The sequence below is a fragment of the Myotis davidii genome, unplaced genomic scaffold (assembly GCF_000327345.1).
Source record: "Myotis davidii unplaced genomic scaffold, ASM32734v1 scaffold147, whole genome shotgun sequence".
Taxonomy (NCBI): Eukaryota; Metazoa; Chordata; class Mammalia; order Chiroptera; family Vespertilionidae; genus Myotis; species Myotis davidii.
In genome coordinates this window covers 1,321,173-1,334,014 of record NW_006383010.1, presented here as the reverse complement: position 1 = coordinate 1,334,014, position 12,842 = coordinate 1,321,173, and the positions used below count along the sequence as shown (strand labels likewise).

Sequence of the window (12,842 nt, the reverse complement as noted above, 5' to 3'; positions counted from 1 at the left end):
GTGTTTTCAAAGTTAATATAAAATATATAAACTAAGTATATTTGAACACTAAATTGCATGATAATGTCTTTTTGTACATACTTTATATTTTCTTGAGTATAGAGACAAAGATTAATCATATATTCTAAAATGAAAAATATTTCTTTGGAGTCCTTTCAAGGTAAAGTATATTATGATGTAAAATATTTAAGTATATTTAAATATTTAAATGTATTTTATTTAAGCTGGTGAGGTTTGAGAGAGTGCTAGATTTTAAGTGTATAACTATTACATCACTGTATTTCATTCATTTTAAATGTCATATTTCTTCATAAGTTTCATCCTTAAGTAGTTCAACTGTGAGTCGAATTGTAGTCAAATTAACATGGGAGCTCTTTTTGATGTGTGAACTTTTGAAGGAGGTATTGCTGAATTAAGAGGCACTGCTGGGAACTGATTCGTTTCTTACTAACCTAAGTGCGCACTTAATTGGAGGACAGGATCCAGGGCCACTGCTAGCCCACATGGTGGTGCCTATGTGCACATGAGAAATACATGCCCATTCTCTTCGGGTGGACACACACATACCAGGGTGGACAGCTTGGTGAGCAGTTGTTCTGCTGGGTGGGTTTTAGTCCTCATTTGGACAAGGACCAGGTAATAGCTTTGATTACCAGTCCTTTTTTTTCCATGCAACATAGTCTTTTCCTTACATGTGTTCTGACAGGTTGTCACATGGCAGTCACATGAGTTTCCATGCTCGGTCTGGGACTAGAGTTGATTTGGGGAAGACAGTGGGTTGGTTTCTTCTCTATTTCAAGAACCAGCTAGCTGAGAAGAAAATGACTGCTAGTTACATATCCGTGTTCACAAACACACATTTTTGTTGCCTTTTACCATTTTGTGATTTATTATTTTTTTTCCTTCTGGATTGTCCTTACTGCTCATTTCATCCTGATCTTCTTTGCATAAAATGGTGAGAAATAACAGTATATTTTGTCTTGGGTTCCTAATTCCAAGTGTGGCCTGAGCTGAGTTGTGCTGTGACATTCTCCTGCCGTTTTCACACTTGCAGGGTTTATTTCCGTCTGTAAATCATGGGTGCTCCTGCCACTTAAAGCTGTGGGGAGGGAGGGGGGGAAGTGGGGAGGGGGCACTGCGTGGAGCCAGAGCGCTGCAGTTCCACTAGATTCCAATCACATGAAATAACCTCCGAAACCTTGGGTTTGTGTAGGAATCATTAAGCACAATTCATGTAACTTTCAGTAGGTAGTCACTCCTTTGGAACTACATTAAAACGGATTGAACATCCATGTCAGCTGTGTCATTTCTCACCAGTGGTTGACTGTCTTCATAAAGGCATGTGCTAACCTTTACAACTAAACCCAATTTAGAACTTTGTCGAAAACCCTGCCAGACGTTTAGTTATCCACCCAACGTCACTGTAGCCTCTGGCCTCTGACCGTTTCCTGCTGCTTGCCTCTGACCTTTCTGTCTTCCAGTTCCTCCTCTCTTATTTTACATCTCTAGTGATTCTCCACTCTTTCTCTTCCTTGGCCAGTGCCTTCCTCTGTGAGGTGGGAGGCAGCCTGTATCTGCCTTTCATCACTCAAATGAGTCTTTTCCCTTTTACAAAAGCTCACTATGAAGCTTCCTCTTCCCATTGGCTTTCCTGGTCACAGGAGCTGTATTATTTGCATATGAACACACATAGTGTCCTAAGTTACTACATTTGACAACTTTTATCCCTTTCCCCTCTGCTCCCCTTAGATTCACACTTCTGTTAGAATATGGCTATGTAGTTCCTGTATAGGGGAAGTATACATATATATTTATACACTTATTTCGTGTCTTTACCTTTTAAAAAGGACTTAATTTTAAGTATTTTAAGGCACTCAGAAGCAATGCAGACATTGAGGGTGATACCTGTTTTCAAAAGGAGTAACAAATCAGTTTTCAATAGTGAAATAAAGGCACCTGTCATTATTATAAGGATATAACTAGAGGCTTGTGGGATGGTTATGATTTTTAAAAAGCTTGAAGGTTTGCAAGGTTTTTGAGATAAATAAAAACCTCAAAAATCTTTTTTTAAATAAGGATTCTAAATTATGAGCTGATAAATCTTTTAAAGAGTAGCTTTTTAATCCTCAAATCATCTTAGCTAACATTTATTGAGCACTTACTACATTCCAGGAGCTGTTCTAAGTGAACTACGCATAGTAACATACTTCATTCTCACACAGAGGTGTTAATACTCGCAAGTGGTGAGGCTCGAATTTTAACTCAGAGCCCACAGTCCAAACAACTCAACATTACTACCTCACAAATAAGCAGTTTAACTTTTAATACTATCTCTCTGAAGTGACTATAATCTAAATACATTAGTTGACTTTTGTTTTAATTTCATATTGTGAATATTTATTGCAGTACAACATAGATGTTCATTGTATTTCTAAATGTGAGCTTCAGTGTTCTTTAGTCTACAAACTTAATGTCACTAAATTCTATTTTTAGGATAACGACTAAACAATAGAATTGAAAGCGGTACTACCTAAAGATTAGATACCGATGATATATGGTAAACATTTTAAGGTATTTTCTTAAGGCAGTTGTTTTACTACAGTGGATATCGTTGAAATGCTTCCCTTCTTCGATTAGCCATTTGTGAAATGTGCCTTGTGTTTCTTCACCGTGTCCCATCCTGTGGCCTAGATCTCCTTGCTGAAACAGAACCTGGAGCTGCAGCTTTCCCAGTCCCAGACTTCTTTGCAGCAACTGCAAGCCCAGTTCACACAAGAACGACAGCGACTTACACAAGAGCTTGAGGAATTAGAGGAACAACATCAACAGAGACACAAGTCTTTAAAGGAAGCACATGTGCTTGCTTTTCAAACTATGGAAGAAGAAAAGGAAAAGGAACAAAGAGTAAGATTAATGTGACATCTATTCAGATGAAGTCCAGCAGCCTAATAATAATTAGCCTTCAAACTCTTACAGTGCTTTAACTCGAGGAAAAGTGTGGCTTTATTTCAAGGTGTTTTCTGGTATATGACTTCCTGTAGGGGTCACAGTATTTAAACATATACAGTAGTTACACACTATCGTGGACAAGTTAGACTAGGGCTTATATATTATATCTGTTTTCCATTACATTGCCAAGTTCATGATGAGACTAATAGTCCATCTGGTTTGTTAAAGAGTTAACAGTGATTAATTAAGCTTAGTGTGGTTTGAATGAGCTGTAACCACTATAATCACTTAATACTATCTTGAAATGACAGTAGTCTTTCATCAAATTTTTAGTATTTCTCTTTCAGGCTGGATCTTCAAAAGGCATGTATTCCAAATAATTTATATATTTTTCAACCCCGATTTCTTTCCTCACACTTATAAAAAATGTACAAAACTCACAGTGAAATTACAGACATTTAAAAATAGCGCAATCCCCTATGTACAGCCCAAAGGCTATATGAAAAATAGTGATATAAACAAATCACTCAGCAGATATTTAAATCAAATAGATTTATGCATATAGAATCTCTCCATATCCATTACTCAGTTCTTTGTTAAAATTGTAGTTTGACATAGTCTTACTATGATTAATTTTGGTATAGTTTATTTCTTAACACTATATTTTCCAATTTCTCCTAAGGACCTTATGGTAATTAAGATAAAGATTGATAGAAAAATACAGTTTTACTAATAATAATTTTCAATATCTCTAATCATTACAGATATAAGTTGTCTCTTAATTCTTTATCTGGGAGCAGGCACTATTATTATATAAGAAGTGGTATGTTATAAAGAAATTAAAACAAGAAAGTTCCATCCTTTTAAAAACAGTTCACTTAATATAGTAAGATGAAGTCTCATGATCTGGTCAAGGAAGTTCCTTTGGTTAAAAATGAGGCCTATTGCATTGCTAAGTAATCTATTCGTTGGATGCCATTTGTGAATTGGAATAACACAAAAGCTCTCATATTAGTACTTTAATTTTACACATTCAGTCCTTTCAAAACTAATCATTTTTAAGAGAAATCAGAATCTGCAATTTTATTGTTGATCATTAGGTAGCCAAGCTACCCAAGTAATGTTGTCTAAACTAAAAGTCCCGTATTTTACCCTATTCAGAGTACATTTTATTTTTCAGAAATAAAAACACTTTTAAAACAGTGTATAAAAGTAGCCAAATACTAATTTGTAAAAACAGCATTTTAGAATAATGATTGAAAAAATGCTGCTTTAGTTATAATACGGTATCTTTCCCAGAAACCTTTCATGTGACAGGTTACAGTCAGATAAACCCCTCCTGCACCGTTCACTCTCTAAACCTGAAGTACCTGAGTTCTGTCTTTTCCCCTGTGGCTATAGTCTTAGCTGCCGGGGTCCAACCCCAGCAGGTCCAGGGGTCCCCAAAGGTGTGGACGGAGTCAGCGAAGAAGGAATGACAGTAAGACAGCGTTCAGTAGATCAGCAACCTAGCCAGGATCTCTAGTCACGATCTCCAGCCAAGTTCTGGTCTGGATCTCCAGCCAAGTTCTGGTTAGGATCTCCAGCCAGGTTCTGTGTCCATGTTCTCTTGCTAGGTTCTCCAGGCAGGTTCAGTCGCCAGGTTCTGTCCAGGTTCTCTAGCCACGTTCTCTTGCTAGGTTCTTCAGCCAGGTTCTGTAGCCAGCATCTCCAGCCAAGTTCTGTCTAGGTCTTCTAGCCAAGTTCTGGTTCGGTTCTCTCATCTAGGTTCTGTCTTCTAGGTTCTGTGTCCTGTTGTCTTGTTACATCTGTATTTATACCAGTTGATTTCAATCCTATCAATTTCTATTTCTGCTGGGGAAGGGGTTAAGAGGTTTTATTCCCTCCCTAACTTCAGGGGAAAATCCCTACCTGGGGAAACAACCTTTCTCGGAGAGGTGACCTTGGTTAAAACACACAGCGCCAAGAAGGTGAGCAAATATATTAAGAAAAGTATGCCATATATGCCAGGTCCCTTGAAACAGCAAGGATGGACCGGCTCCCGGCACTTAGCCACATGCAGTCTGTTCTCTCTGTTTAGGCTTTTGAAACGAATCACACAAAAAGCTTTGGTTTCCTTTTTCAACTACCTCTTCTCAGAGCCTTTGCTTCTGTTCACAAGTGCAGTCATACAGAAGGACTATAGGAGGTAGCTACACAATATTTGATATTTATAAGCGCCCCCATCTCTTCTTTCCTGATCCGAAGATTTTTTCACGTTAATACCCTCATCTTGTTTTTTCTAAGTCTGAAAGAAGAATTATGCATTGATTTCAGGTGGTTCACACCTGTTAGCAGCTTTAGAAATGTCTTTATTGAAAACTGCTTTAGGGCGAGAGTCCATATTCCAATTCAAACACAATATATTGAGTCAAACTAGTTTCATGACAATTAGTTTATTGTTTAAAGTGGCTCTACTAATTTATGTTTTAATGGTGATTATCTTTTATTTAATTTTCTGGTAAATGAATTAAAAATGCCTTGTTTTTCTTAAGTAATAATTGGGTTTGGTAATTATTTTATTTTTATTTGCAGTTTTCTTCCTGTAGTCTAACATAATTGAATATCTTTCTACTATTGTAGGCTCTTGAAAGTCATTTACAGCAGAAACATTCTGCAGAGCTTCAGTCATTAAAAGATGCACACAGAGAGTCCATGGAGGGCTTCCGGGTAGAAATGGAGCAGGAACTCCAGACTCTTCGGTTTGAACTAGAAGATGAAGGAAAGGCAATGCTTGGTATTCTGAATGGGTTATAGTCTTGTCATGTTAATTTGCACATTCTTCTACTGAAAAATTTAACATGAAATCACAATTTTTTTTGTTTTTTTAAAAATATATGTATCTGTAATATTTTTTAAAATATGCTAAACCTCTTTTTATCCTTGGATTCCAGCTTCTTTACGTTCAGAACTAAACCATCAACATGCAGCTGCAATTGATTTGTTATGGCATAATCATCACCAAGAATTGGCAGCTGCTAAAATGGAGTTAGAGAGAAGCATAGACATCAGCAGGAGACAGGTAGAGAAAACATTCTGTTCTGTGATTATTTCTTAAATGTGAGTAGATTTGAAGGTTCACAATTTTCTGAAAAGTATTTTATAATAACTAGTATTTTTAAGTTATTATTATTTACTATCTAGATTTTTTAGACAGTGTGATGAAGGCTATTATTGGTTTACTAGAGGCCCAGTGCATGAAATTCATGCATTTGGAGGGGTCCCTCAGCCTGGCCTGCACCCTCTCGCAGTCCAGGAGCCCTTGGGGGATGTCCAACTGATGGCAGTCAGACATCCTTAGCACTGCTGGCAGTCAGACATCCTTAGCACTGCTGCAGAGGTGGGAGAGGCTCCCGCCACTGCCGCTACGCTTGCCAGCTGTGAGCCTGGCTTAGGGCTTCTGGCTGAGCAGCGCTCCCCCTGTGGGAGCACACTGATCACCAGGAGGCAGCTACTGCGTTGAGCGTCTGCCTCCTGGTGGTCAGTGCACGTCATAGCGACCAGTCATTCCACCATTTAGTCGATTTGCATATTATCCTTTTATTATATAAGACTAGAGGCCTGATGCACAAAGATTCGTGCAAGAATGGGCCTTACTTCCCCTGACTGCCGGCACCACCTTCGCTCCGGCCCGGAGCTGCCTTTCTGCCTTCCCACACTGCCCAGAGTCCCAGAACAGCTGGGGTGATGAGGAACGCTCCTGGCCGCTTGGCGCCTGTGTATGCAAATTAACCCAACAGCTCACTATTGGGTTACTCACTCCTGATTGGCTGGTGGGTGTCGTGAAGGTACGGTTAATTTGAATCTTTTTCTTTTATTCGGGTAGATTAAACTTATGACTTTTACTTTATTAGTCTTCAGCTATGTTAAATGACCAGCCTAAATTTTCTTTTCATTACTAGAAAGTTTTAAATGAGAAACCTTATAATCATGGACGGAAGTTATATTTTCTTCAAGTGGGCTGCTAACATTGAAATCAACAATGTCTAGCTAGGCCTGTAGAACTTTAGAAAACTGACTTCTAAGAAAACAGAAGGAAATTTCTCTTTCAGACAAGATAACTGTATTTACTTCAGTGGCCTTTGGACATAGTCTGCTTTCTAAGCCATGGGATGTGTGTGTATGTGTGTTGGGATGGCCTCCATAGATGTGGGTCCTTTTTAGGTTGAAGGACAATGGTGCCAGCATCTTATTGTAGACCACATAACTTGTTGAATATGTGAGAGCCCTGTGTTCTAACTTCAGTTCTGCCATTGATTATAAATCTTCCTTGGACAAATCATCTCTTGGGTTTTAGTCTGCTCATCCGTAAAATGAGGGAAATGTGCTTTTTTGGTCTTTTGGGTCTCTTGTAGCTCTGACATTATTGAAGCTGTAGGCATATAAACACTTATAAATACGGAAAGAGAAGAGGCCTTGACATGTTCTCATTTCAGCAGTTCGCTTTTGGAGTAATGCCAGATGTGTTACATTTGACATTCCAGTGTTCCATTTTCTTTCCCTCAGATAAACACAGAAAGCAAATATGTAGAAAACTTTTAAGAATTATTTGCATTTTGCAGAGTAAGGAGCAGATGTGCAGAATAACAGATCTACAAGATGAATTAAGGCACAGAGAGCATCACATCTCTGACTTGGATAAGGAGGTACAACACCTTCATGAAAATATAAGTGCCCTAACCAAAGAATTGGAATTTAAGGGGAAAGAAATTCTCAGAATACGAAGTGAATCTAACCAACAGATGAGGTATGTGTGCCATTATTATATCAGGATGAATTTGCAGTGTTATCTGACAGACTGTTGTGATGGTATTTAGCAATACAGGCCTATTTTTATGACTAGACTGTCTTCTAATAAGATATTGAAGACCACTTTTGACCTTGTTGACTATGTTATAATCTAGAACGTAGATGAAATGTTATATTTTGAATGATGTATATGCATTCATCCACTTTGGCAATTGTATAAAATTAACTAAAATCCTTTAAAAATGTTATTTCAAAAAGCATTAAAGGAGACAACTTTAACAAGCTGGAAGATTAAAGTGAGTAACTTACTTTAGGTTATTTCCATTAGTTTCCTATATATTGTTCCTAAAGCCATGTCAAATCTGGTAGAATATAGAAAGTTTGAAAGCTTGACTTGAGAATAACATTTTCTTAACCAAAAATAAATTAAACAGGTTGCATGAACAAGATTTAAACAAGAGACTTGAGAAAGAGCTGGATGTCATGACAGCAGACCACCTCAGAGAGAAAAATATCATGCGGGCAGATTTTAATAAGACTAACGAGCTACTCAAGGAAATAAATGCAGCTTTACAAGTGTCGTAAGTCATATTATATTAAAGAAAATTCATATGCCAATAATAACCTGAGGAGCACTGTGTCTTACCTCAGCTTAGCTACTCTTTTGAAGTAATTAAATGATACTTAAAAAAGAAAACAAGTGTATATTCCAGATGCTAATTGTGGTATGACATTTTTTAATTAGGGTCAGTCAGCCGAATGATTATGTTTATTAGCTGCTACTTCTATAATTCTACTAGGATGAAAATTTGTCTAAAGACTGTCCCTGAGGATAATGAACTGTCATCCATGGTGAAAACTCAAAAGATGTCCCCAATATAAGGTTAAGTATAAAGAGCATATTATGACCAGTAGATCATACTAATAATACATATTTTATAAAAAGATCAAAAGATCTTAAAAAAACCAATACAAAATTTTAATGATAGTGGTTCCCTTTAGGGACTAGAATTAGGAGGTATTGGGGGTAAGGACGAGCAAAGACTTTCTTTTTAATGTTATATACTCTACTTAGATATTGTTTGAATGTCTATAATAAGCATTTGTTTTATGATTTTAAAAATCAATAAAGGTAAAATATAACAAATAAAGTCATACATAATAACTAATATTATTAAAACCCAAATTTCTAATTGTTGCTTAATTTTTAAGCAATGTTTCGTAGCCCCTCTCTTTCCTAGACACTTATTTCATAAACTGCTGTAGTCAGTGCAACTAGCATTTACTTCATCTCTGTGGCCCAAACCCTGGTCCTACTTAAGTTATCTCAGAATTAATCTACTTTAAACTGCTGCAGATGGTTTATTCACCTTCAGTCTCTCCTTTTCCAACCCATTAATAAAAGGTCCATAAAAGATATATAATTATCTCTACATATGTCAATAAAGTCCAAATAGTGACTAATCCCATATCCTCAGTCTCAAAGTCAAAGTTAAAGTCATAGCTTCAATAAACTTTATCCTGCTTCATCCCATAGTGACCTTATTCCCTGGCTGCTGCATTTGGCTCAGCCATACTGACCTTCTTGGTTTCTTCCTTAGTTTCACAGCCTATGTACTCTCCTTTCCTATCTGTGTTGTCCTCTACAATCTAGAATAACCTCCTATGTCATTACTACCCTAGCTCCTTTCCTCAGCCTAAAAATCATCTCCTCACGTTTTACCCATTTAACCAATTAAGACTCACAGTAAATTAAATATATATATATCAGCATATACTTGCATTCACGTAAACTGAAACACAATATAGACCTCCTGCCCTTGGCATTTACTTCAGCGGCCTCTGGATAAATGCAAATTTTCACATTAGTGGGCACTCAATGACTGTTTCATGAATAAACTTGTTTGAGGATTTCCTATAACGTTTACCACTTCATAAAATTACTTTTGAAATAGTGAGGAGACCCATGAGATTATTTCCCCAGCCACAGTGATTTTTGTTGCTTGCTGTTATTGGAGGTAATTTGAGCCACAGTAAGGGTTCAGATAGATACCTGCCATGTAGAAGAGCTCATAACCGCAGGCATTTTGCAAAAATGAGTTACAGTAAACCTCAGTGCCTTTATCATGTGTGGGGAGAGCTCCACGTTCCCATCTGTTGCTCATGGGGATGGGCTTCTTGTGACAGCCCAAGACAAGGAATTTTCTGAGACTCACGCCAGAGGAGGAGGTGTTGCAGAAAGCTTCATTTCTGTGAATCAAACCCCTGAGTTTCTGAGGTCCCATTTCTCTTTGTTGGACCAGGGAAGAAGCGTAGCTGTGGCTTCAGTGGAGCAGTATCCAGTGCAGCATCAGGCTAGCTTGGTTTGTGTTCCCTGTTGCAGTCCATCAGTCCATTGTGTGAGGGGTCTGCATGGCTGTGGGCCACATGGATGAATGCAAGAGAGCCAAGAGCAAGAGCAGGAGCTCCTTTGTTTAGGGGATTATGTGTTTCCACATTTTCCTGGGCTTGCGGTGGCCCCGCCTATTCTGGCCAAGGATCTCTGTTCCCCAGTGTGCCTAATAGTCACCTTCCTTAGTCACCCCAACTTCCCTGCACATGCATCTTTCTCCCTTTGGTTGGGCCCCTTTCCCCAGTGATCTGTGGGGAATGGGCCGATGGTTCCCTGAGGAGTGTGAAACTGCAACTTCCTGGAGAAGCTGCCCAAATGGCCATGCTAATAATGCCTGGCCTCCCTTCTGCTCCTTTCCTATCTGTAATAATAAAAGTGTAATATGCTAATTAGACTGGACAGCCGAACTACCTTCCAGACGACCTTCTGGATAAAGCCAGGGCTGCAAGGGCCGAGCCCCTCGCATGAATTTTGTGCATCGGGCAACTAGTTATTAATAACTAGTTAATTACAGCAGTGTCACCTTGACTCTCCTTTTTCCTGCCCTCAGTGTTATTTATCAGGCTGAGGCTGAAGTCCTGGCAACCCCCACTGTATACGCTAGGAAAGCATGCTTACAGAAAGAATGACCACTGTCTGTCCTGTGCCCTGTCTCCTTAGGAATGTTACTTTATAAAGAGCAAAGGTTATGTTTCTGTTTTCACGATAATTCTGTTTTATATGGTTTTGCACATTATGGATTTTCAGTAGGTAGTAAATCACTAACTTAGCTTTTCTATTATGATCATTTTTAGTAAGTGAAGAATTAGTATTACTCATAAGTAAAATACTTTATTACTTTTCTAAATGTACCATCTGTTTTATACTTCAGCTAGGTTTATGCCAACCAATCATACTTCCTTTCTCACCAGTAACTTGCTGCCATAATCTGATCGCCTCTAGCTTTAGGTGTTTACTCTTTTAGTTTATAACAAACAAACGTTTCAGATCAGCACTTGTCCAGATGTTTCTGTGATAATGAAAATGTCCGGTATCTGCTCCATGTAATACAGTAGCTACAATGCTGTTGAGCATTTGAACTGTGGCTAGCAAGACTAAGGAATTTATTTTTTAAAGTTTCAGTTGATTTTACTTAATTTAAATGTAAATACCATAAATACCCACACGTGGGCTAGTAGCTCCTCTATTAGAAAACACAGTTTTTAGACTATTGGATAATTCTGCCCCATATTCTTAAAGGCAGCCTGCTTAGATCTGCTGAATGGCTCGCATTTAGACAGAGATGGTGAGCAGGAAGTGTCCATCCCAGCTTTAGGAGCTGGGGGGGAACAACACTGGACTATTCCCAGTCTGTCCCAAAGGACTAAAGGTACATTTTTGAAGTTCCTAAATCAACTGCATGCTGGCTTTCAAACTTCAAGATCAGAAAACCCCTGGATCTTTGGAAGTGGGTGGTAGTGGAGGGGAACATGTGTCAGCCTCCTGGGCTGAAGCCTGGAGCAAGGAGCCTCTGGAGCAGCTGGAAGGTTCTTCTGTCCCTGCCCCAAATCCCGCTGGATCCCAAGGAAGAGGGGGCAAAAGATTGACAGGACGGAAAGTGCTCTCTAAACATTGTAGAAATGGTGATAAGAGTTCTGTATCTCACGGAATGATTACTAGAAATCCTCTTCTGTGGAGCTGGATATTAGAGTTTTCTTAGATTTTCAGACATTCTATAGAAATATATTTTTAAATATATCTTCATTGATTTCAGAGAGAAAGGGGGAGGGAGAGAGAGAGAGATAGAAACATCAATGATGAGAGAGAATCATTGACGGGCTGCCTCCTGTACACCCCCTACTGGGGATCGAGCCCACAACCCCTGCATGTACCCTGACTGGGAATTGAACCGTGACCTCCTGGTTCATAGTCGATGCTCAACCACTGAGTCACGCCGGCTGGGCTACAGAAATATTTTTGTTTTCTTGAGTGATATAGTATATTGGTAAAAAATTTCTAGCTAATTAAAAAACCTCATGGTTTTTGTTTGTTTTAGAAACAAAGGAGAGAATGGGCTGTTTTAAAGAACTCTGTTCAAGCGAAATGTAAACATACACTAGAATGGCAGATCTTTATTATGCAAAAACAGTCTATTTAACATTAACCTCTCACTATACTGATGCAAAAAAGACAATTTCTTCTTGGAGGAAATACTGAGTTTCTGTACTTGGACTTTAAGTAGGTCAGTAACCCCTAATTGAAAAGAAGCACCCCACCACATCAGAATTACTTAGTATTTAAAAGTTGTTTGAGTTCTCTTAGCTGTTGCTTTCTGTTGTTGTCCTTTGGTTTTTAAATTACCATTCAGGTTATTTTCATAAACTTTGTGAGATAAGGATGTAGTAGTCCCATTGTCACAAGTCATCTGGGTCCACAATTTTTTGGGGGGAAAAAATGGTTGCCATTGAATTGCTTTAGTTACTACTTTTCCTGCAGGCTGTAGAAAAGGATGGTATAACCGAGTTCTTTGGTCTTTTTACAATTAAAATCCTATATAATAAAAGGCTAATATGCAAATAGACCGAACGGCGGAACTACTAGTCACTATGATGTGCGCTGACCACCAGAGGGCATGCGCAGAACATGGTGGGCATTAGCGCAGCAGGATGGTAGAGCAGGTGAGTGGGGGCGCCAGACCAAGGTGGGGCATCAGTCGCTGTCATTAGGGCGAGCC

The 12,842-nt window shown here is 38.6% G+C and overlaps 1 protein-coding gene across 12 annotated transcripts in view; it reads left to right on the top strand.

Annotated features, from left to right (window-relative positions):
* The window catches only part of FAM184A (family with sequence similarity 184 member A), a 52,375-nt gene that overhangs the window by 28,565 nt on the left and 10,968 nt on the right, over nucleotides 1–12,842 (top strand). For 6 of the 12 annotated variants that reach the window (XM_006778426.2, XM_006778427.2, XM_006778420.2 and 3 more), the window contains 5 exons: nucleotides 2,692–2,904; nucleotides 5,572–5,725; nucleotides 5,883–6,010; nucleotides 7,551–7,735; nucleotides 8,172–8,318. In XM_006778426.2, coding sequence (XP_006778489.1) covers nucleotides 2,692–2,904; nucleotides 5,572–5,725; nucleotides 5,883–6,010; nucleotides 7,551–7,735; nucleotides 8,172–8,318 — 827 coding nt within the window. Of the gene's footprint in view, nucleotides 1–2,691; nucleotides 2,905–5,571; nucleotides 5,726–5,882; nucleotides 6,011–7,550; nucleotides 7,736–7,995; nucleotides 8,034–8,171; nucleotides 8,319–8,537; nucleotides 8,621–12,164; nucleotides 12,351–12,842 lie in introns of those variants that run through there. The other 6 variants (XM_006778425.2, XM_006778424.2, XM_006778422.2 and 3 more) reach the window with 4 other exon arrangements.